The following is a 25,931-nucleotide window of genomic DNA, read 5'->3' as shown; positions in this document are numbered from 1 at the left end:
GCCAAACACAGTGTGGGACAAACTCTGAACTTTTTCAGGAGACTCCCATGCAGCTACAGCATTGATGTTTCTAGGAACACTGTTCAAAAAGCCTATTCTACTTGCACTGTTAAATGATTCAGACCAGTGTGCCTGTCAACATCAGAATTAGAAATCTACTTTCTTGCTCCTGGAAATTGGTACTGAGTATAAGTGAGAATGTTGGGGTACTACAAATTCAGTACTGACTTCTATAGGAAACCAAAAGGGCTACAAAAGGGACATCCTCAAACGCATTATCACCTGGCTGTGCACAGTAAAGAAGGCCTGGGGGGAAAAGATCACTGGAGAAAGTATTTCATTTCATTTCAATTGGAGCTAAAAACACTGGGATCTCTCCCAAATGCATCAGCTTTAACATCCATGCATCTTAAGCTCTGAATTAATTTGTTCCTCTTCAAGCACTTGAGGCCATCCCCTACCATCTGTATTTAGGCCCAGACAGCTAACCATTCTCCCTTGGCTCAGTAAATGTGTATATATGACCTTTTTGAATGTGTGTGTTTGTTTGATAATATCTCCATATATGTAAATTTCTATAGACTCATCTGGATAAATTAGCAGGACCTGATTTTAGTTGCAACATATTTTTAGAAACCAGTTCATAAAGGATCACATTATCCATGGAAAAGATGCTATAATTGGTAGTTTCATTCCTGATCAAATAATCCTCCACAAATAAAATACAGATGTTGTAAACAACTTGTCATGGAACAATAATGACCATTTTACCAACCTCTATAAATATCTGAAGCATTAAAACAATGCCCTAAGTCCTATAAAATGGAAATAAACATACACAATATCTATACATGCAGCCTCAAAGTTTCTTTCACCCCACAAAAATACAGCTCAGTTGAATTATGTTCTAAAACTAATGTGCCAGCTATAATAACATGAAATATTTGATTACTAATTTAGCAAACCTTGGATTTGAGAGGAGCATTTTGGGGATGATTTAGATAATCCCAATCTTTCCTTGTTTTAAGGTGTCCAAAAAATTTGATCTAATGTCTTCTTTTCCCTTTGAGGTAGAAATCTATTTTTTACTCCATCTACTACCTCCATTTTATAAGCTTCTTTCTCCTCCTGCATTTTCTGCTCTTTTTCCTCCTCCGTAGCCACTACCCTTCCCAATATATGACTATTCTGGAAATACTATGTTGTCACAATGCAACTCTGTCCTGGCCAAAGATAATTCCTCCAGGATTAGGTCCCAATCACTGTCTCACCTGGGAATTTGATATTTGGGACCCAGGGAACCAGAGATGGGCCTCCTGCAGAGGCCTCAGGACCCGAAACCCCCATCCTACTAGTTTGTTCACTCGTTTTTCGGGTTCCATGAGCTGCTCCAATATCCTTCCAAGAAACCTCCCTTTTGGCTTAAGCTAAGCAGAGTCATTTTCTGTTACTTCGGGCAAAAAGACTTGGGGTGCCTGGGTGGCTCAGTCAGTTAAGTGACTGACTTTGGGCTCAGGTCATGTTCTCACAGTTCATGAGTTCAAGCCCTGAGTCGGGCTCTGTGCTGGAAGCTGTTTCAGATTCTGTCTCCCTCTCTCTGCCCCTCCCCTGTTCGCACTCTGTCTCTGTCTCTCTCAAAAGTAAATAAACATTAAAAAAATTTTTTTAATGAAAAAAAAAAGACTCTTGGGGTGCCCGGTAATTCAGTCCCTTAAGCATCTGGCTCTTCATTTCGGCTCAGGTCATGATCTCACAATCGTGAGATCAAGCCCTGAGTCAGGCTTTGTGCTGGGCATGGAGTCTGCTTAAGATTCTCTCTGTCTTTCTCTCTCTCCCTCTGCCCCTCCCCCGCTCGCTCTCTCTCAAAGAAAATAAAAGAAATAAAAAATAAAGCAAAAAGACTATTACTAAATATACCTATGACAAATAGAGGCACTTAAGATTATTCTTCCACCTGAAGGCTCAGGTCAAAACAAGTACTACTCATACTAAACAACCTAGAAAATTTGTACAACAAATGACAAAAATATGTAACAAATTAATAAGCACTATATAGTTTCACTTTAGGTATTAAATGTATGACAGGAAAACCCTTATATACCAAACTGTTACTCTTGGTTCTCTCCAGTGATTTGTCTGTTTTTTTTTTCTTTTATTTTGCCCTACTTTCCAGTTCCCACAATAAGTCAGATTTACTTTTTGTAATTAGACAAAAAAAAATAGTGAAAGAATTTTAAGAATGAGATGTCCCACAGAGGATTGACATCGGTGATAATGATCATAGCCATGCTGTTCTCTCACTTACAAGTGATTTTTAGGAGCACCTGTGTGGCTCAGTCGGTTAAGTCTCCAACTATGGATCAGGTCATGATCTCATGGTTTATAACTCCCAGCCCCACGTGTCTGTGTTGACAGCTCAGAGCCTAGAGCCGGCTTCAGATTCTGTGTGGGTATGTGTGTCTCTCTCTCTTGCCCTCCCCTGCTCTCTCTCTCTCTCTGTCTCTCAAAAATAAATAAACGTTTAAAAATTTTTAAAAAGAAGTGATTTTAAAGATGACTCAGGCCTGCTGTTATTCCCTCAATTGTTCCCCACTATCTTAATCTATTCGTAGCTAAAAGAGCAGTTTCTTAGCTTCAAAGCAATGTCACTAGGAAACATTAATGACTGTAGGGACAGGATTTGGAGTGAGAGTACGTGGGTTTGAGCGCCAGAAAAAATGCTTTGAGGTCTAGGGATGGTCACTTACTTTCTCTAAGCCTCAACTTCCCATTTAGCTTCCCTTAGCTTTAAAATGGGGAATCACAGGGGCACCTGGGTGGCTCAGTTGGTTGAGCATCTGACTTCGGCTCAACTCATGATCTCGCGGTTTGTGAATTCGAGCCCCACATCAGGGCTTGCTGCTGTCAACCTGTCAGCACAGAGCCCACTAGGGATCTTCTATCCCCTCCTCTCTTCCCCTCCCCTGCTTGTTCTCCCCCCAAAATAAATATAAAAAAAATAAAAATAAATAAAATGGGGAATTACAGTGTTCTCTGAGGGTGCTTGTGTGGTTCACAAGAGATGTACAAAGATACAAAAGCTCTGTGCAATGGGAAACAAACATGAGCTATTGGTACCTACTCTCTCCCCCAGTCCTCCAGCAGCCCTCTTGGCCAGTGTGGCTTTTGGCTGGGCTTCTTCATCAAGAAATGAGAAGAGTCCACTCTGCACTCCTTACCAAATTCACTTGGCTGAGGATGGGCTGGAAACTCAGGCCCTGAGGTCTCAGTTATCCTTCTCTTAATGGCTTTGTATCCTTTCAACAAAATAAAATTCACTTATACGATACTGAATCCTACAAAAATATAATCCATCTAGTACCTATACTTTTTAAAAAATTGTAGTAAAATACACCTACCATAACATTTACCAATGTGGCTATTTTTAAGTGTATAGCTCAGTGGCATTAAGTACATTCATACTATTGTGCAATGATCACCACCATCCATCTCCAGAACTCTTCGTCTTCCAGACTTCCAAACTTACAAATTAAAACTCTGTCCCCATTAAGCACTAACTCCCTCCCAACCACACAAGCCCCTGGCAATCCCCATTCTACCTTCTGTCTCTGGATCTGACAACTCCAGGTACTTCATATAAGTGAAAAATTACACAATATTTGTCCTTTTGTGACTGGCTTATTTCATTTCACATAATATATTCAAGATTTGCTATGGTCTGAATGTCTGTGTCTCCCCAAAATGTGTATGTTGCCATCTTAATGCCCAAAGGTGATGGTTTTGGCAGGTGGAGTCTGTGGGAGGTAATCATGCCATAAGGATGGAGCCCGCATGAATGAGACTGGTGCGCTTACAAAAGAGATATCACAGAGCTCCCTGGCCTCCCTAGCAATGTGGTTAGTCTGTGATTTGGAAAAGGGCCCTCATCCAGCCATGCTGACGCCTTGATCTCAGACATGCAGACTCCAGAACAGTGAAAAATAAATATCTGTTGTTTATAAACTGCCCAATCTGTGGTACTTTGTTACAGAGGCCCAAATACGTTAAGACAAGCCTCAGCCATGCTGTAGCACGTGCCAGTTCTCTTACTCTTTTTTTTCCAGCTTTATCGAGGTATCATTGACAAATAAAACTAACATTTTTAAAGTGTACAATGTGATGATTTGATATACATATACGTTGTGAAAGGACTCCCACAATCAAGTTCATGATCACATCCATCACCTCCCATATTTTTTTTTAATTTTTTTTTTTAACATTTATTTATTTTTGAGACAGAGAGAGACAGAGCATGAACGGGGGAGGGGCAGAGAGAGAGGGAGACACAGAATCGGAAGCAGGCTCCAGGCTCTGAGCCATCGGCCCAGAGCCCGACGTGGGGCTCGAACTCACGGACCGTGAGATCGTGACCTGAGCTGAAGTTGGACGCTTAACCGACTGAGCCACCCAGGCGCCCCACCCATATTTAATTTTTGTGCGTGTCTGTGTCTGTGTGAGAACACTTAAGATCTAGTAGCAGCAAATTTCACTTATGCAATACACTACTATCAGCTGGAGTCCCCATGCTCTGCATTAGATCTTCAGGTCTGACTCATCTTATAATTAAAAGTTTGTACCCTCTTACCAGCATCTCCACATTTTCCCTCAACCCCCAGCCCCCGGCAACTACCATTCCACCCTCCTTCAATGAATTGGATGTTTTTGTTGTTCCTTTTTTTTTTTTTTTTTAAGATTCCACATATAAGTGAGGGGCGCCTGGGTGGCTCAGTCAGTTGGGTGTCTTACTTCAGCTCAGGTCATGATCTCACGGCTTGTGGGTTCAAGCCTGCACTGGGCTCTGTGCTGACAGCTCAGAGCCTGGAGCCTGTTTCAGATTCTGTCTCCCTCTCTTTCTGCCCCTTCCCCACTCATGCTCTGTCTCTCTCTCTCTCTCAAAAATAAATAAACATTAAAAAAAAATTTTTTAATTCCACATATAAGTGATACCATGCAGTATTTGTCTTTCTCTGACTTATTTCACTTAGCATAATACCTTTCAGGTTCATGCATGTTGCCACAACTGGCAGCATTTTCTTCTTTTTTAAAGCTAATAATCCATTATGTGTGTGTGTGTGTGTGTGTGTGTGTGTGTGTGTGTGTGTATCACATTTAGTTTATCTATTGTCAATTGGACAATAGATACTTGGGTTGCTTTTGTGTATTGTGAATAATGCCACTCTGAACATGGATATACAAATATGTTTGAGTCACTGTTTTCAGTTCATTTAGAACTACACCCAGAAGTGAAATTGCTGGTTATATGGTAGTCCTATTTTTAACTTTTTGAGACACTCCCATACAGTTTTCCATAGTGGCCGCACCATTTTACATTGCTACCAAGAATGCACAAGAGTTCCTAATTTCTCCACACCCTTGCTAACATTTGTTATTTTCTGTTTTGGGGATTTGTGTGTGTGTGTGTGTGTGTGTGTGTGTGTGTGTGCTTTAAATAACAGTCTAATGAATGTAAAGTACAACCTCATTGTGGTTTTGATTTGCATTTGCCTAATGATAAGTGATGTTGAGCATCTTTTCATGTGCTTATTGTCCATTTGTATATCTTCTTTGGAGAAATGGGTTAAGTCCTTTGCCTAGTTTTTCATAGAGTTGTTTGGTTTTTGTTGTTGTTGAGTTGTATAAGTTCTTTATATATTCTGGATATTAACCCCTTATTAAATATATGATTTGAAAATACTATTTCTATTCTGTGGGTTGCTTTAGTAACTATATTTCTTGGCCTTACACCTGTTCATTCAAATAGTAACTGTGCACCTATACTTGAAATACACTGCGCTAATGACTGAGCAAAACAATGCCATTGACTTTCATATTCTCTCTCCCTTCATTTCACACTGTCATGCTATCAGAACCCCTCCCAATGCTTGGAAACATTTTTTTTTTTTATTACTAGATCTTTGGAGTCTTCTAAAAGGAATTTAATTGACTATTTCATCTCAGATATCTGAGAAATGAGATCTCAGTACTAAATAGGCTGTGAGGAACTGGGGAGCAGTGAAACTTGAAACTAGAAGAAACAGTCATTGTCCATACACCCACACACACACACACACACACACAACCCAAAACCTCCAGCAAGAGCTTCCTGACATCTACACGTGTGAGACAAGAAGCACGTCCACTTACATCAGTGCTTGCCAAAGAGTGTTTGACTGTTAGGTTTTATTGTAACTGTTCTCACCATCTGATAAAGGTTATAAACCTTGACCCTGGGACACTGGACCCTTACTGAGGTCTTAACATTCTTTCCCGACCAATGAACAATGGCACTTGTTTTATCCAACCACATACATTCCATCTCAGCCAGAGTGCTTGTTTTCAATCCTTAGCATGACCACCATAAACAAAAACTTAAAAACTCCTGATTTTTTTTTTCTCCTCACCGCTCTCCTCAGCAAATTTCTTCATTAAGGAGTGTTCCTTTGCCTGGCAAGTTAATGGACTCAGTCTTTTGTATTCACATATGGCAGTCTTTATTTTGTGTGCTCTGTGGGCTACAATCCTACTAAGTCCGGTGATCTCCTCACAAGTCAACAAAGAACCCACACACCAGATTCGGTACAGTTACTCCGTTTTATGCAGAGATACACTCATCCACGGGTAGCTGCAACCGAATCCCATTCCTATAATCCTCAGGACAGTTAGCTAAATGCCAGCCTGTTTTCAAACAGATATCTTAATTTAGCCACCAAACATCCAGATATTTGACCTCTACAGAATACTTTCCCTCTTCACATTTCTTAGAAACTATAAACACAGGCCTTTATGTAAATGTTCAGCTGCTTCTTGGATCTGCTTTACATCAAATGGCTGCTAACTCTCTCTCTCTCTCTCTCTCTCTCTCTCTCTCTCTCTCTCTCACACACACACACACACACACACACATTTGTCTCTGAAGAACTGAGTTTAATGTCCTGTTGAAGCCAAAGAATCAAAATTTCAAGATAGTGAATTAAATTTGCAGAATCACTGTTCATTAGCAGTAACGTTTCAAACAGGAAATTAGTCCAATTACAATATCCTCTGAATTATGATCTCTGCTTCCTCATTGCCTTATCTAGTACCAAATCACACAAATAGCCTGCTTAGTGTCTATGGCAGCAGTTCAAAAAACAATGTTACCCAAGGTTTTTCTTCCCTCATGGAAAGGAATGGAATGGGGCAGATAAATATTCCATGACTTGTGGCCCCTTAAGATCAGCTAGAGAAAATGAATCTTAAGCCAGGATTCCCAACAGGGAGCATTACCACCCATTGTCTAACAGCTCCCCATGTTCCTTCGTAGACCCCCAGGGATGATAATCACGGGAATGAGGCAAACCCACTGCCAGCTGCTGCTTCCCAGCTGTCCTGGAGCCTGGCGTGGGCAGATCCCATGCTGGGTGTCTCATGCTTAGCCTGGCTGATTTAATTACCAAATATGAGTTACAAACATAAGACAGTAAATACAGGAAGCAGAGAGAATAGTTAAGACAGTGATCTGGAGATCTCTCCCACCAGCACTGTGTCCTGCCCCTGGAAGTAAGTGATGTCCTACAATAAATGTAGTGAACTAACTGTCCCCTCGACAGTTTCCTACGAAGTTCTGTTCTTTAGAGTTGAAAGTCAAGCCCTGTCCCACCAGCTCCACTTGGTGGCTCCACCCTGATACACATGTTTATCCCTCCTTCAGTATCTGAGGCAGGTTCCTAGCTAGACACAAAGAAGGAGGCACCTCTAGGGAGAGAGGGAAGATTTTTTTCTCCGTTGCAAGATGTGGATGCTTATTCAAAGGAGGGAAACCAGGAGTTAGGTTTTAATGACCTGATTTATTTTGTGTGAGTGTGTATGCATGTGTGTGTGCCCTGATTTAGATTGAATGAGGGTTTTTGTTTTCTTTAGCTTTGTTTTAAAAACCATGATAGAAACCCTTTTACAAGAGAGCAAATGACTATATCATCCTTGTCATGATTTTCACTTTCCCTTTCTCTTATTTCCTATTGCTATTGTTTTCAGAACAAGTTGAAGACAACTGTGGCTGTGAGTCTTTGTCGTCCTAATGATCTCGTTTCTCTTTTCTCTCAGGAAAACCTCCTCCTTTGCCCTTTTGCCTGAATACCTGATTACTAAAAACTAAGATCCCATCCTAAATCAGTCAAGAGAATAAATGCCTGGGTAAGAACTAGTGCAGGAACAACAGTAAAAGCCACCCACGGGACTTTTTTGGGGGACTAAATCTGGAGTCAAAGTGGAGGGGCATGATGGAAGCTTTGAAAGGGGTATGATCCAGGGAACTGCTGAGAAAGTGAATGGCCTCTTGTCCTTTTCTTCTTTTCTCTGCTCTATTTGAGTATTCTCTGTGTTCTAGAAACCCTGTGCATTGAGGCCTCAAACAATTGGCAGAAAAGTCCGTCACGAAGACAAGAATTCCACTCCACCTTTCTTCTGTGTTCAAATGCTGACCCACCTGTTATATCTGAAATCATGGCTCCTCCTTTATTTTCAGGAATTTCCTGTTACTGTCTCCCGATTTTCTGGAATAATGTATTAACTAATTTAGAGATGGTGAGATCATTTATCATGGGTGGGACATCAGCCTGAAATATCATCATTTGAATCTGTAGTGGCAGTTAGATACACTAGTTTATTAGCATTCACACCTGATTGATTTTATGTTTATGTTTGACAGTAAATATAGGGAGATAGCTGTGGTCCTACAAAATGACTTCTTTCTTTTGGAATTCTAACTGGTCCAGTGAAATCTTTTTTCTTTGATTAAGTAGGATTATGAGTTAAATGAAACTGTGTGAATATGTGACATTTAAATTTAAAATAGCTTGAAACCTAGGGGCATATGGGTGGTTCAGTTGGTTGAGCGTCCAACTTCGGCTCAGGTCATGATCTCGCAGTTCCTGAGTTCAAGCCCTGTGTCGGGCTCTGTGCTGACAGCTCAGAGCCTGGCGCCTATTTCAGATTCTGTGTCTCCCTCTCTCTCTGCCCCCTGACCCATTCACACTCTGTCTCGTTCTCTCTCAAAAATAAATAAACATTAAAAAATTCTTAAAAGTAGCTTGAAACCTGATTAAACTTAATGTTTTAATGATAACATCTAAGACCATTGGTAATAAAGCAACTTGAAAATTGACCAAATGTCAAAATACATATAAGTGGAGAGAAGAAAGGAGAATGAGCTAAAAGAGAGAGAGAGAGAGAGAGAGAGAGAGAGAGAGAGAAGAAAAGTAAATATTTGGGAAGTGGGATAGGAATTCGAGGTTTTCAAGAAAATAAACGACCCTTAAGCTTGCACAAACCTGCCCAGAGCACAATCTACCATGCCTGAGCCCCACATGGACACATCCACAAAGAATAATACCCAGATACCATACAAGGCACCTTCCCCGGGGTGTGTACATTAGTTATAAACTGAATCTTCACGGAATAGAACAAAATAACCTGTTACCATTTACTAAACAATAGGAAAATATAGACTTACAAGCTCACAAAGATGCAAAAAATAGATACTAAAAAAAAAAAGATACTACATGACTGAAAGAAAGGAATATCAAGCAGTCAGTTCTGCATAGCAATCTAGCAATACACACCAAATGCTTCCAAAGCAGTTATATTGTTTGGTCTAGTGGTAAACCTTGAGGACATTGTGCTAAATGAAACAAATCAGTCACAAAGGGACAAATACTACATGATTCCACTCACATGAGGTACCCAGAGTAGTCAAATCCATAGACACAGAAAGTAGAATGGTGGTTGCCATGGGCTAGGGGAGGAGGGAACGAGGAGTTACCATCTGGGAAGATGAAAAAGTTCTGGGGATGGATGGCAGCAATGGTTGCACAGCAACATGAATGTACTTAATGCTACTGAAGAGTGCACTTAAAACTAGTTAAGATGGTAAATTTTATGTGACACGTATCTTATTACAATAAATAATAGTTCTGCATATTTAGCAACAGAGAAATGCTCAAGATGGTAGAAATAGTATCAACTATTTTCCAGATTTTCTATAAAAATCACTGTAAGTTCATGTATGAGAAAAAGACCAGAAAGTTATCCAAAACACAAAATGTGGGTAGACATTATCTTAGGTAAGATTCTGAGTGATTTTCTTCTTTCATATGTTTCTGTATTTTCCAAATAGTTCTAAGTAACCATAGGGTATTGTTATACCCAGAAAATAAAATTTAAAAGCCCAGCCCCGGGGCAGATGGTAACTACACTTTGGTGAGCACAGCATAAAGTGTAGAGAAGTTGAATCACTATGTTGTACACCTGAAACTACTGTAACATTGTATGTCAGTTATCCGCAAATTTTTTATAAATATAAAAATTAAAAAATAAAATCCCACCCCCTACATCTCTATCCCCTTACCCTGCTTTATTAGTACAGTAATGGCACTTATTACTACATGAAACTATATTGTATATTTATCTGTTTCCTTGCTATAGTCTTGTTCCCCCAGCTAGAACATAAACTCCCTGAGGCTCGACACTTCTGTATCCTTAATTCTTGAGCAGTTTCAGGCATTTAATGGGAACTCCATAAATATTTGAGTGAAAGAAAATGAGTAGATGAATGAACAGAAAATCAGTCATCCTCAGGTAAAGACAGTGGGCATTCCTTAGTCCTGTGCCCCCATTCCAGGTACCCGGGGTGGCCACTCTCTTCCTCCCATCTGTAATCTGCTCGGCATCAGAGGAAGGGCTTTCTCCAGGTTAAGGATTGTGAGGATGAAAATAAAGCCTGGACACATCCAAAGTAGGGCTAATAGAGGAGAAAGTCATCTAGACACCAGGTCACTTGCAGGACAGTTGAAGGGACTGAGAAAGAGAAAACTCCAACAAGAAGAAATGCAGCTATCTCCAAATCCCAGGAGGTAGTCAGGTGGAACCATGCATTTATTCAATAAACCTCCAGTGAGCCTCCTCCAAGTGCCAGGGACTGAGGTGGCCACCAAGAGTACCAAACAAAAGTAGAATTAGATTTCATCTGTGAGACTCCAAAGGAAATACTGAAGGTTGCTGGGGAACTTGGGAAGACAGATTTAAATGCATCACAGAGAGTCCAAAATAGCATTTCCTAAAGAGCATTTCATGGAATGCTAGGGTTCCGTGGGATGTTCCTTTATGTTACGTGAAAAAAGGAATCTGGAACCATGTAAGTTTAGACAATCTTGAGATAGACTTTTTAAACTACTGCACAGGGCTTCTTGGGGTTTTTAATATTTTGGTGGATACTGCTACTCTCCTAAAGAGCAATAGGATTCCTTTTCCCAAAACTTTGAATCACAGGACACCTTTTCCAGGCCTACAGTTTCATGGGATGAGTATTAGGAAGAGTTACCCTCTCTTCATAATGAGAACATTCACCTTTGGAAAACGTGGCCCACAACCACAGATGCACACGGTAGCACCACACAGAACAGACGCCCAAGGCTTCATCCTAAATCACTCACATCAACCCAGTGCTCTCACCTCTTCCCCTCACCTCACAATTACCCCACTTACCAGTGAGAGCATCCACTTGTTCCTCTTTCCAGTCTTGCCTTGAACTTGACCTTAATGAACCATGCTTTGTATTTCTGCTTCTGACTTGTGCTCTGTGTAATGACTCGGTTCTTCCCCTACACTGTCTAGGGCCGCCCTGGGTAAGGCTCCCCTGGTTCAACCCTTCCATGCAGCTCACTGTATACAGAGGAGGAAGAGTCAGACAAGGAGTAAGTGGGTTCTCATGTCTCACAAATGGGGAGAACTTGGGATTTCTGACACAGAAAATTCTTCCCCGGTCTTCTTTCCAGCTACTTCTTCAACATGTCTGAGATTCTATAATGTTCAATTTCCAGACATAATCTTAAGTACTTTTGGTACCTGGGAAACCAGCTATTTCTATGACTGCATCATCTTATCAGTTATTATATGGAATGCAGATGCTCCATGACACAACTGGGAAATCTTTCACATGATGAGACAAACCCACTCATCCAAGGTCACTGGGCTATTTCCTACCTTGCAGCCATTCAAATAAAAGCCCATGGTGACTTTGGAGGCTTGCATGAAATACCTGCAGGGAAAACCTATTATGACTTCAAACCACAGCACTCAAAAGTCTGCCTTACTTTTGTTCTCTTACCTTGTAACTTGCGTTCTCATTCCAAAATCCAGTGACCTCATTGACTGTAGCACTTCGATACAGCCCATGTACTGGAATAACGAAAACAAAACAAAACAAAAGGGTAAGTAGGAAAAAAGCTAGCACGATGACATTTCTCATCTTCTAGTGACTTCCTGGGAAACACCTTAAGTCAGCTTCTGATATCAAGTTACATTCTCACACTCAGTCTACCATTGATATTTCTGACCATTAATGGGCACATGCCTTAAGTTTCAGTTCAGTTATAAAACATCAGCTAAATCCAAACTATGATACCAGGAATGCAGCTAACAAAGACAATGTGAGTTCATTGGTGAAGAGCATGGGCTCTGGGGCCAGACTGTGTGAATCTGAATCCTAGCTCTGCCACTTATTAGTTATGGAACCTCAGGAAGTTACTCGACTTCTCTGCATTTCAGTTTGTCACTGATAAAATGGGAGATACTATTAGAATTGCTATGAGTTAATTTTTTTCCACATGGGTGAAGGTCTTAGGACAGCACTGGGTACCTACATGTGCTCAATTGTTATGTGAGGCAAACACTACAGCAATGGAGAATCTTCTGAGGAGATAAAACAAGCATATAAATGCATAAATACAGAATTCAGTAATAGAAGATCTTCCTTTTTCACAAGATCATTTACTAAAAGGTTCAAGAAAGGAAAAAAAAGTCATTTCCCACACTAGGAATTAGTAAATTTACCTTGAACATGGAGTATTAGAAAAGGAATTGTGCCTTATAAGCTAAAACATAGCTTATATGTCCTGTGGCAGCAGTGAGAACCATGATAGGCTATGGTAGGAGAGGGAGGTGTTGGTCAGTGTGTATGTGAGAGAAGCCTCATGTCAGCAGCAGTATGGAGGTGGGTTATTAGTGAGGATGTGCCTGTCAAGGGGGAAGTAATGAGAGCCCACACCGAGGAGAGATGGTGGCAATAGGAAGGAGGGGATGAATTCAAGTGACATCACGGAAATAGATACTACATGATTCGGCAGTTGATTTGATCTAGAGAATAAGAGAGAAGGATGAGTCAAGGATGACTCAGACGTTTCCAGCCAGGGTAGCAGAGGGAACAGTGATTCCATTAACAGAAACAGGAAAACCAGGAGAGGGGAAGATGATGAGTTGGTTTGGGACCCGTTGACTGAAAGACATCAATGGGGTATCCAGGAAATGACAAGCCTGCAGTTGAAAATTGGATTCTGGAATGGTAGAGAAGAATTAAGCCTAGGGATGCAGACTTCGTAGTCTTCTGTGTAGCTTTGCCAAGTGAGGCTGTGGGAGTAAATCCTCTTAGCAGAGCCTTAGCTGACGAGGGAGAGTGTTTCTCTGAGAATGAGCTTGGAAATGTTATGAGAGCCAAGCGGTCTGATTGAAAGTGATCTGTCAGCTCCTTGGAAATTATATGCTTCCTGTTTAGCTTTCCTTTGGAAGTCTTCCAGGCTCCCTCTGCTTGGAAATGGCAAGAGCACTGTGGAAAGATGGCAGGATCTGGGAGGGTGGGGGCCTTCCCAGACACTTCTTGTAGTATTTCTGAGCAAATTCTGCAGATTTAGCATCCTAACAGCAGGTCAGTCTACCAAATGTTGCATAGCCTGGTGTGGGGGAGAGGACCCTGGCCAGAACAATCACCTGGCCATTCTCAGTCAGATTCCTGTTTGTCACATTCTTCTTGGGTCTCCAGTATTGACACACAAAAACATTTTTGAACACTTCATACCAATCACACCTAACTTCCCAAGGCTTGAACACCGGGGAAGTAAGTGATGTCTGGAGAGTTCTGTTCAATAACCCATAAGACTTATTAGGGAAGGAAAGCTAGATTTAGGGGATGTGGTAGAAAGCCCATCTCAGAACTATCAGGAAAGGAGATTTAAGAGTCTGAGCTCCATGTCAAGGTGCATTAAAAAGATTGTTTCCATATCCTCCCTGGCTGCTCCAGCTTTTCATGCTTCTCAGTGTCTTCTTCCATTTCAAAACGTAGCTCCTGCTCCTATGTTTTCTGTACCCCTCACCCTAGAAAGAATGAGCTCCCCACACAGGTGGGATATGGGTCTGGGCTGATCTCCAACTCCCCCAGGAGGCTGCGTCAGTACAGATGTGCGGGGCATCTTCAGCTGTAAATCATCAATTTAAGATGAGGTGATAATAACCAGCACACTTTTGGGAAATGTAAACAAACACCAAATTTTTCCACTTAAATTTTCAGCCAGAGTAATTTTTTCAAAAATACACCTTAGGGGCACCTGGGTGGCTCAGTCAGTTGAGCATCTGACTTCGGCTCAGGTCATGATTCCAAGGTTTGTGAGTTCGAGCCCCATATTGGGCTCTGTACTGACAGCATGGAGCCTGCTTGGGATTCTCTCTTTCTCTCTCTCTCTCTCTCTCTCTCTCTCTCTCTCTCTCTTTCTCTCTCTCTCTCTCTCTCTCTGCTGTCAATGCAGATGCCTTCTTCAGATTCTCTGTCCCCCCCTCCGCGTCCCTCCCCTGCTTGCTCTCTCTCTCTCAAAAATAAATAAAACATTAAAAAATACACATCAGACCATGTCCCTCCATTGCTTAAAACTTCTGACATTTATTATCAAAACAAACTTGTTACTATAAACCCCCAGACCCTGCATTTTCTGGACCCTGCTTACCACCTCCTCAATGTCATCTGTGTCATTCTCCTCCTATATACTTCGTCGCCACATTGGCCTTCTTTCTATTCCTCAAATACACCCAACTCTTTCCAAACACAGGGACTTTGCACTTGCTGTTTCCTCTCCCTTCGTTGCTATCTCTGCCTAGTTCTTCTTCATTCTCTAAGACCGACTCCTTCTTATCCTTTAGGTTTTAACTCAAATGTCACTGCCCCAGAAGCCCCTTCCTATCACCCTTCATCACAGCCTTCACTCATCACCTTCATGCCACTGTTTTTCAGGTTTACTTGTTAGCTTGTTTGTTTATTGCTTGTCTTGATTCCTTTGACTGTAAACACCATGGTCAGCACTGTATTCCCAGCACCTGGGATAGTGCCTGGGATATATGTTGGTACTCAATAAATACTAGCTGAAAGAATGAGTAAAGCTTCTATTGCTCAACTCCAACAGTATCTTTAAAATGAGCACAGGGAGAGAAGAGACGGAGGAAGGTGAAGGTTTGACTGGTCTGTCATCCTAGGGGATAAATGAGTCCAGAAGAAATGAAGACTCAGAAGGAGACTCAGGAGTTATAAACCAGGATGATACCTTTGGAAGACTTCTGGATTTCTTTGTCATTTCCTCTGTTTATTAATTTTGTTAGTCCCCATCTTAGAGACTGACAACAAACAGCCTTAATAGAAGAGGGTTTGTAGTGAAGTGGGAGGCTGGGGGGAACACGCCCCCTTCTCAGGCAGTTTAGCGGCAGTGGGAGGGGAGAGCCCTGGGTGATAAAGTGGATGGTGGGGACTTTAACAGGAAGGGAGAGCAGACTGTATATCAGACATGAATGGGAAAAGAAGCAAAGAGAGTCAGGTGGAATATGGATGCTCCAATGCCAGTGAGGCTTAACACCCATGTGAGGGACAGTGTCGTAGTAGGGGCAATTCTCAGTCCAGTGAAATGAATCACCAATGGTGGGATTTGGGTTATCAATGAGGAAAGGGGTTTTTACTGGAGAGAGAGAGAGAGAGAGAAACAGGGAGAGAGAGAATCTTCTAAGGCTTTGTTCTTAATCACACTTCGTGGCAATAACCACCTCGTTGCTTCCTTCTGAGACAGACCCAGGCATTGCTTCCAATCCCCTTTCCTTCACTGAAACCTCGGTTTTGTTCCATACACTTGACTGTCAGCAGTGGCACAGGTGACACTTTCTGCCAGCCTCACTGTGATAAACTGAAGTTTCTGAAGACACAGGAGTCATGCCTGAGGAGATAGGACAACAACTACAATTCCTCTTCCACCATGAGTGTGTGTGGAGAAAGACACTCTAAGCAAAATAGAAGGGAGGGAATCAATGCCTGATTTTTCACAATTAACCTGGAGCCCAGAATGGACTTGGTCTTCCCATGAACTCACATAGTTCATTCTACTCAGAAACCATTACTATGAGGAAGCAGGGAAAGGGCAGTACATAAAAAGAATCCATCCGCTTTCTTTGTTTAGGTACCTGATGACTACATACGCAGACAGTGGTTGAGTGTCAAGGCCTGAGGAAGGAGAAATTTGGTCTGTTGGTTTAGGTATAAACTGGGAATGACGATACCTCTCACTCATTTATTAAATGTGGATCTGAATAAGATATGGTCTCTGTTCTTAAGAAACCCAGCCTCATAAGGATAGGAGAATAATGAAAGAGATGATTTATCTTCTCTTTCTATGAGTTGAGTCATTATTGTTAATTCCATTTAATAGAAGAGGACATTAAGGTCTATTAAAGGGAAGTGCCTGGCTCAGTTTCATTTATTCAGTGAGACTGAATCGGGGTTTATTCCAGAGTCTGTAGCCCATTCCTGGGACTCTGTGTGTAAGCCTTGTATAACAGGAAAAGAAAAAACAGAGAGGGTCATTGAGCTGGCTCCCACTGACTCTTCCTTTGGTTTACTCAGGTAGGTAACAATGAGATGAGCCTGGGGGCCATGGTAGTGAGAACAGAATGAAACCAGCTTCTTCTGGGGACCACAGGAGGTGGCACATGAGACAGAAGACACTCCCTAATTCATGACCCCGAGAGGACACCGAAGACCTTTATTAGAGGCATACAAGCTTGGTGAGAAAGTAGCATAGCTCAGCAGTGCTCAGACAACCTTCCCATTCAGCACCTGACAGACAGCTTACCTAACTCCCAGCCCATGCTCTCTCTTCATGCCCCAAGGCAACAATAATATTTTTGTACTGTCTGAGCTTCAACCACTTGCTCCCAGGGAGAGGTGAACAGCCTATTCATAGCTGTGTGTATCCTGGGCTTTGAAGATATTACTGGGGTTTTCAGAGAGAAGGCATGATAACTAGCTTATGAGAATTTCTCATACTGACTCTTTTACAGAATGAGGACTTTGACTCTATTACCCAAGAGAACAGATATATATTCTTATATCCTCAGAAAGAATGTCTGAAGGACACATGAGAAACCATTAACAGTGATTACCTCTGGGAATGGGAGAGAGGCAGGTTTTTACTTTTCACTTTGCAGTTATAGTGTTTGTTTTCTTAGTAAGTAGGTAGTATTATTATTGGGTTTAAAAATTAATAAAGCCGAGGCATCTGGGTGGCTTAGTCGGTTAAACACCCAACTTCAGCTCAGGTCATAATCTCATCATGAGTTTGAGCCCTGCGTCAGGCTCTGTTCTGACAGCTCAAAGCCTGGAGCCTGCTTCGGACTCTGTGTCTCCCTCTCTCTCTGCTCCTCCCCTGCTCGTGCTCTGTCTCTGTCTCTCCAAAATAAATAAATATTTTAAAAATTAAAAAATTAATATAATAATTATATTATTATAAAAATTAATTATATGATCATAAAAATTATATAATTATAAAAATTAATATATTAATAAAAATAATATAAGCCTACCTTAACCTCTAGGAACCACAGCTTATTAATTATTAAGTAGGGTTAAATCCATTTTTTTTTCAATAGCATTACAGTATTCCTTCCTTAGAATGTGCCTGCCTCTGTGCTAGGAGTACAGGAAAATACTGTTGAAGAGAAGGCTTTAGGCGTAGGTCCTCCATTTCATAAGACAGGGAAGAATGACACTCTGAAACCATCAGAACTTTGACCTTCATGCAATAAATGCCTGACAATAGTAGAGGCCACCAATGCTCCCCAAAAACACTGCAGGATTTTTCTGCCACCTTTAAATAACTTCCAGTTTTTCCCACTAAAAAAGGGGGGATTAGAGGGAGGACATTCTCTTCATAATCTTGAGACATTGTCTCCACTTCCTTTCTTTCTACGCATGTCTCAACTCACTATAGTAGTTCCTGGCCTCAAGCCTCTACTGAAACTGCCTGAGCAAACCGACTACCTTCTCATGATCCACTCTAGAGAACCGTTTCTGTTCTCCGGTTCATCTGCCTAGGGCACTGCCATTGCTGACCTCTACCTACCTCCTTCTCTTTCCTCTGACCTTCTCTCCCTGCTTGGCTTTCATGAGAGCATTTTCTCTGATTCCTCATCTTTATCGTCTGACTGTTCCTTCTTAGTCTCCTTTGCTAGTTCCTTATTTTCACCCCTGTCTTTTCTTTAAACAATTGTCCCTTCTCTTCTCATGTTATACCATTGGTTCTCAACCCTGACTGAACATTAGAACACAAGTGAAGCTTAGGAAATTCTGATTTCCAAGTTCTACTCCAGTCCAATAAAGTCAGTCTCTACGGTGTATGCCTTCAATTATTACCTGGGCACTGATGGCACAGAGATTTCCAACACAAGTTCTTTTGCATCCTTCTGACTAGTATAATTACAGGAATATTCCAATTTCATCTCAAATTAAATATATCCACATTATACTTCCACTTACAGTTCTGATCTCAAGCAGTGTCACCATCTACCTACTTACGTGAGCCAGACAACTCAACTCTTCCCCTGCTTTTAAACCTGTCACCCAGTCAGGGGCTGAGCAGTTCAAGCTCCATATCAACTTTCTTCTTCCCTCAACACCACCTCCTGCCCCAACTTTTACCATCCTCATTTAGGCACACTCTGCCTGTCAGTTACATCACACCATGTTCAATGCACTTGAAATAAACTATATCCATTTGGCTGGCAGTAAGCAAGAGAACAATCTCTTTGTTCAACCCTGTAGTCCCAACCTAGACTTTGACCTCAATTGCCCCAGGGAAAGGGGACCTCCCTGTAAATACAAACAAAAACATAAGACACTGACTCTGACCTTTGACAGTCCAGGAGTACAGATGTGGGAGATCTTAGGGACTGTCCAATGTATTCTTTACCTGAGTTTCACCCTAGTACTGAATTTTGAACATCACCCCAGGACGACAGTCTCTGGTGCCCCACCCTCTAAATATGCTTTTTGCAATGCAGCTAACACCTTACTGAAACTCATGTCTGGCATGATATCACTCCATCTTATCCTACTCCACTCCCACTTAAAAACTTTACAGGGCCTCCATCCTCAAACAGAGCTTCTCAAACTTTATAGAACTTCAAAATCACCAGAGAAATTTAAAAAGCATATTTTAAAAAGCATATTTTAAAAAGAAGATTCCTGGGCTCTGAGAGATTCTGCTTCAGTAGGTCTGAGAAAATGCATTTTAATAAGCATTCAGGTGATTCTGCTACGGGTGGTCCAAGAATCACCCTTTAGAGAAAACACCAGTCCTCAGGAAAAGATCCAACTTTCTTAGCATAGTGGACAAGTTCCCAACTATCATCATGCAAAGGTCACTTCTTTCATGAATCCTCTCCTCTTCTCCCCCTTCCTTACCCACAGTCTTGACCACACTCCCTTTCCTAAGTCCTCCTGTGCACACTCTATGGACTTCTAGCAGACCTTTTATAAAACTCTAGTTGCCCATATGGCACTTTTTGTTAATGTGTGTGTATCTCTTTTAAAGCAAGAATGGTGTCTGTTTCTTCTTTGTATCCCCAGTGGAGAGCCTAGCTCACCAATGTTCCTGAGATGAATGAGTAAGATATAGCTTGAATAACTTTTTAAAAAATGTTTACTCACTTTTGAGAGAGAGAGAGAGAGACAGAGTATGAACAGGGGAGGGGCAGAGAGAGAGGGAGACACAGAATCTGAAGCAGGTTCCAGGCTCTGAGCTGTCAGCACAGAGTCCAATGTGGGGACTCGAACTCACAAACCATGAGATCATGACCTGAGCTGAAGTCGGACACTTACCCGACTGAGCCATCCAGGTACCTCTGGCTTGAATAACTTTTGAGAAAGGATAGGATATGTATATAAAAATTATCATATTAGGGGCGCCTGGGTAGCTCAGTTGGTTGGGCATCCGACTTCAGCTCAGGTCATGATCTCACAGTCTGTGAGTTTGAGCCCTGCATCAGGCTCTGTGTTGTCAGCTCAGAGCCTGGAGTCTGCTTCGAGTTCTGTGTCTCCCTCTCTCTGCCCCTCCCCTGCTCACACCCTGTCTCTCTGTCTCTCTCTCAAAAATAAAGAAACATTAAAAAAATTTTTTTTAATTATCATATTAAACATTTAGATACTATTAATCCCTTATTCAATTAAATCTTATATAACTTAGATTTCCCAAAAGACCAATCATAAAGGTCAAAAACTCATTGCTTAATAATTACAATGTTAATGATTGAATTAGTCCAGATATAAGAAAGTAGCCAGATGAGGACAAACTCAGAACAAAATGGCCTAAAAGTAGGACAGAACCCAAACTATGCACTCCAGTCCTTTGTTGCTATTTGGGAAACTAGATCTGATTTTTCACAGGAAGTCAGAGTCAGACTTTATCTGTAAGTTTTCCTAATTTCAAAAACCAACAGGTCACAAAGAACAATCCAAAAATGATATTAAGAAACAATTTCACTGTAATAGAATTCTTTTTATTCAAAAATAATAAAATATTTATGAATAAATTTAACAAAGTAAATGCAAAACATATGTTTAAAACTATAAAATATCATTGAAAGAAACTCAAGAAGATCATAATAAATGGAAAGATATCCCACGTTTATGGATCAGATTATGTTGTTAAGATAGTAATACTCTCAAAACTAATCTACAGATTCAACTCAATTCCTATCAAGATCCCAGATGGCTTCTCTGCAGAAACTGACAAGCTGATCCTAAAATTCAGAAGGAAATTCAAGAGGCCCAGAATTGCCAGCACAATCTTGAAAAAGAACAAAGAGGACCCAGATGTCCCAATTTTAAAACTTACTACCCAGCAACACAATCGAGACAGGTGTGGTATGACATAAAGATAGACACCTAGATCAAAGGAATAGAATTAAAATCCAGAAGTAAATACTCAGGTTTACTGTCAACTGATTTTTGACAAGGGTGTCAAAATAATTCAAAAGGGAAAAGGACAGTCTTTTCAACAAATGGTGCTGAAACAACTGGATATCTACATTAAAAAAAAAAAAGCATGAAATTGGACCACATGCCTCATACCATACGTAGAAATAAACTCAAAATGGATCCAAGACCTATGTATAAGAGTAAAAATGATAAAATAAAATAGGAAAAACTCAGGCCCTTTGATATAATAGCAAAAGCACAAGAAAACAAGAAAATAGATAAACTGGAGTTCATAAAATTTAAATACTTCTGTGCTTCAAGGGACACCATGAAGAAAGTGAAAAGACCACCCACAAAATGGGAGAAAATATTTACAAATGATATATCTGATAATGGACTTGGATCTAGAATACATAAAAAATTTTACAACTCAATAATAAAAAAAAATCTTAATAAACATAAAAGGATGCTCAATATCATCCATCAACAGGGAAATGCAAATCAAAATGACAGTGAGGTATCTCTACATGCCCTCTGAGATCGCCATCATTTAAAAAACAAATGTACCAAAAATAGCAAGTGTTGGTGAAGATGTGGAGAAACTGGAACCCTCATGCAGTGCTGATTTGGGAATGTAAAATGGTACAGTCACTAGGAGAAACAGCTGGGCGATTCCTGAATAAGTTAAACTTAAAATTACCATATGAGGGGCACGTGGGTGACTCAGTTAAGTGTCTGACTCTTGATTTCAGCTCAGGTCATGATCTCAGGGTTCATGAGATCAAGCCCTGCATCAGGTTCTACACTATCAGTGCAGAGCCTGCTTGGGATTCTCTCTCCCTCTCTCTCTGCTTCTCCCCCACTCATTTTCTAAATAAGTAAGTAAGTAAATAAATAAATAAACAAACATTAAAAAAATTAAATAAATATATAAGTAAATAAAAAGAATTACCATATGACCTAGCAATTCCACACTTAAATATGATGAAAACTGAAATCATATCTCCACACAAAAATCTTGCACATGAATGTTCATAGCAGCATTATTCATAATGGCCGAAAAGTAGAAACAACCAAGTATCCATCAAACCGATGAATGGATCAACAAAAAGGATATATCATGCATTGGAATAGCATTTGGCAATAAAAAAAGAATGAAGTACTGATTTATGCTACAACATAAACGAACCTTGAAAATAATATTCTAAGCGAAAGAAGGCAGTCATAAAAGACCACATGTCACGTGATTTCTTTTATGTGAAATGTCCAGAGCAGACAAACCTATAGAGCTAGAAAAGAGGGTTGGAAAATCTGGGAGGATGGAGGGTGGCTGCTAAAGAGTACAAGGTTTCTTTGGAGGTTGATGAAGATGTTTTAAAATGGGTGGTATTTGCACTAAAAACCATTGTATACTCTAAATGAGTGAATTGTACGGTATATGGATTACATCTCAATAAAGTTGTTACCAAGCAACAGTAACAGGCCAAACAACAATATCTGCAAGACAGTGTGTGACCCTGATGTAAACTGTGCAAGGAATATGTATGAATGGATGAATAATGAATAAATAAATGAGGCATCAGAAATCATTAAAGTTGTTTGAAGTCTTCTCCAGCACTCTTGAGGCAGAGTTCATTGCTCTTCCCTTGGGCTCCCGAAGCATCCTGGTCACACCCCAAGGTTGCATTCACCCAGTGGTGCTGCAATTTATCTTTTTAAATGTCTACACCCACAGCTGGACTGTGGGCTTCTCAAGGGCAGGGAGTGAGTCTTAGTCATCATTATCCCCAGCACCTCTTACAGTGCAATAAATGATTTATTCGAACGAAGTAGCCAAGAAATGATATTCAGGAAGTCTCAAAATAACCTGCATCCTAACTGGACCATCTGTAATGTGTTCCTTCTTAAAGGGGTATGTTGTCAGTTAAAATAATCCTGAAGTTAAGCTGGTCAAAGCCCTCCTTATGCCAGATTTGAGTCAGTACGTGTGTTGTTTGGGAAGGGAATGGAAAGTCCTTCCCCTTATTTAGTGGAAGGGTTTTAGGAAAACCTGAGCAGGTAGACAATGGAGCTGCAGGGCCCCTCCTCTGGAACAGGGAACAATATTGGGGAGAAAGCTTAGAGGGAGTTCAGTGAGACAAACAAGAAGACAGGCTTCAGTGAAAGAGGCACCAGTGGTCTTGGCAAAGACTGACTTTTCTTAGAGTGATCCTATAGCACTTTTGAAACTTGCATCCAATAGCGCAAAGCAGCTGACACCTTCCCTCTCTCTACCATTCTCTGTTCTCTTGTATTTGTTTTTCTTCAGAGCGCTTATTGCTAACAACATCATGTATTAGTTTGTTTGCTGTCTGTCTCCCCTGCCACTAGAAGGTTAGTAGCAAAGAGCTAAGACTGCTCTGCTCTCAACATCTAGAATGCCACCTGGCATGCATAACATACTTTGGTTAATTGGTTAATTATACTTCAACTACACACATATACGCTTTGATTGATTGAATTGAATATATGTCTAAAAATCCAAACACATACCCTGCTGAAAGCGCCTTCTCCTGCTCCAGGTTCAAAAGCCTGACTATCTGGATTTGTTCATTAATTTGCAGTCAGGGTCTTGGCAACCAAGAGATTTCAACCCTCCGAGACCTCACTGTTTACAAAGATGAAATCTTCTAAAAGTAAGTTGTGTGTTCTGCTTGTTCTTCCAAAAGCAAGAGCTGCCTTGGCTGGGTTCCTGCCCGAACCAAAGCTGGGCTATGAAGGGGGCAAATCTTGGCACCCTTGGCCACCCTTCATCCTCTATGCTCTTTCCCAACTAAGCAGACTCCTTGGCCCACAGCAGATGGAGAAAACATTTGCTGTTTTAAAGTCCCTCAAGGCAAGCAGAGCTGATAATGTCTTAAATATATTATCTCCTGGGGAAATTTTAGAATTAAATAAGGAAAGTTTTAAATTGATTCAGAAGTTTCTCTTTGACAGTGGGCAACCCGGGATCCTGCAAATAGAGGGTCTTGGGTTCTAGAAGCCCAGATAAGCAATAAAGATTTCAGTCTGGTTGGTACTTTGATGACACTCTAATATACTAGGATATGAGCTATCTACAACTGGCCAAAGAAAGCTTCCAATTTGTCTGAAAAAAAGTGCCTGTCGTCTGTGGGCGAGGAAAGTATGACAGCCATCCGCATCACATGAGATGGCTAAGCTGTGCCGCATACCAACAGGCCTACTCCCATTGAGAACCCCTCACACACGGGGATTTTGTTGAACTGAGAGAGGTTTCATCTCTGCCTACAGACTTTAGCACAGACACAGTACTCAGCTGGAGGTCATCCTTCTGGCAAAAAAAGCACACTGAGAACTCTTGGAGGGCTACGACCTGTGGACCTCTCGCAGGAATAACTTGACACCCACGTGGGTGGAGATTCCGGCAGCTCTTTCTGCTTCTGGGCATGGCCAGAAGCACCATCGGATATGCGACCACGTGCTTTTACACAGAGATTTACACTGTTTTCACAGTGTTATCTCATTGGATCCTTGCGATAAAATTATGACAGACCCTGAGTAAGTGTATGATACTCCTTTTACAGATGGGAAAACTAATTCTTAGAGGTTTGGTGTTCTGTTCAAGGGTCACAGAGCTGGTTAATGGAGAAGAAACCAGGTCTCTTTATGCTTAAAGCTGTGATATGTTGTGTTATCTCCCTGACCTGGAGAACTTTACTATCTCAGGAAGACTCTAAGCCCTGCATCTTTCAAAACTGCAAGATAGTAGCTAGTGTGTTGGACACTGACTTAAGAGATCAGTGCCTCCTATCGATGTGGCATCTGCTGACAGCAATTCCCCCATGGTACCTGGGTCAGGTAGGAGTTTTTCCTGTGATGCTTACCCCTCCACCCCACCCCCGAAGTGTCCCATGCTCCGTGATGGGTATAGTCTGGGAAGATATTTAAAATGCAGATGAATTCAGGAAACTGAAAACCCCTCGATTAAAGATACTACACTGTGTCTCTCCTCCACCCACCCACTCAAACCCTCATTCTAAGTAACAAGGAGCTGAAATTACTCTATCCCTAATACCTAGAATACTGCCTGGCAGACAGCAGCCCCTCAAAATATACTTTGGTTGATTGAATTGAATAGGTTTGTAAAAATCCGAACATCTACCCTGCTGGAAGTTCCCTCATCTGCTCCATGTTCAAAAGCCTGAGTATCTGGATTTTTTCATTCAATTTTTTTTTTTTTTTTTTTGACATCAAGAAGAATGGTAAGGCCAACCATCCTCCATGGGTGGTAGATGTTTAATCTCATAGTGACTTGAAGAGCGATTGCCGTATCCACCACCTAAGACACTAAGTACTGTGCTTCATTCCACACCATGTCAATCATCCTCTGCATTTGTTGGAAAACAGGAATTGCATTGTCCAAAGGTGAATTCTCCTTGAGCAAAATATTCTCGATGTGCTCTTTGCAGAAACCTCCTAAGGGTGTGGTATCTAATATTCCATTTTAATGTTTATCAAGATTCAAAAGCTGCACCCAATAGCTTTGAGCTAAGGCCCTGGTGGGGAGTAACCAAGTGTTAGCACTGTGTCCCAGTCTCCTAAGAAACTTTTAAGAGATTTTTATCACTGTGTAGGCCTAATCCTAGGAGATGGGAATCCTGTTTTCTATTGTTCTTGGAGAAAGTCTCTAAAGTGGCTGGACTGGTTCCTCATAATGAAAATGAGAATTAGAATACTGGCCCTACTCACATCAGATGCTTTTGTAATACTAATTGACGACGCTCTCCTGATGGACCCAGTGAAA

At 41.1% G+C, this 25,931-nt stretch overlaps 1 protein-coding gene across 1 annotated transcript in view; it reads right to left on the bottom strand.

Annotated features, from left to right (window-relative positions):
* SHC4 (SHC adaptor protein 4) overlaps positions 1-25,931 on the bottom strand; it is a 129,530-nt gene that overhangs the window by 77,300 nt on the left and 26,299 nt on the right. The window contains exon 2 of the mRNA XM_060618596.3: positions 12,182-12,252. Within this exon, the coding sequence (XP_060474579.1) occupies positions 12,182-12,252 (71 nt within the window). The remainder of the gene's footprint in view (positions 1-12,181; positions 12,253-25,931) is intronic.

The sequence above is a fragment of the Panthera onca genome, chromosome B3, assembly GCF_046562875.1.
Source record: "Panthera onca isolate mPanOnc1 chromosome B3, mPanOnc1 haplotype 2, whole genome shotgun sequence".
NCBI classification, from domain to species: domain Eukaryota; kingdom Metazoa; phylum Chordata; class Mammalia; order Carnivora; family Felidae; genus Panthera; species Panthera onca.
Note: the sequence above shows the minus strand (reverse complement) of the source record. Positions and strands in the feature narration are given on the sequence as shown.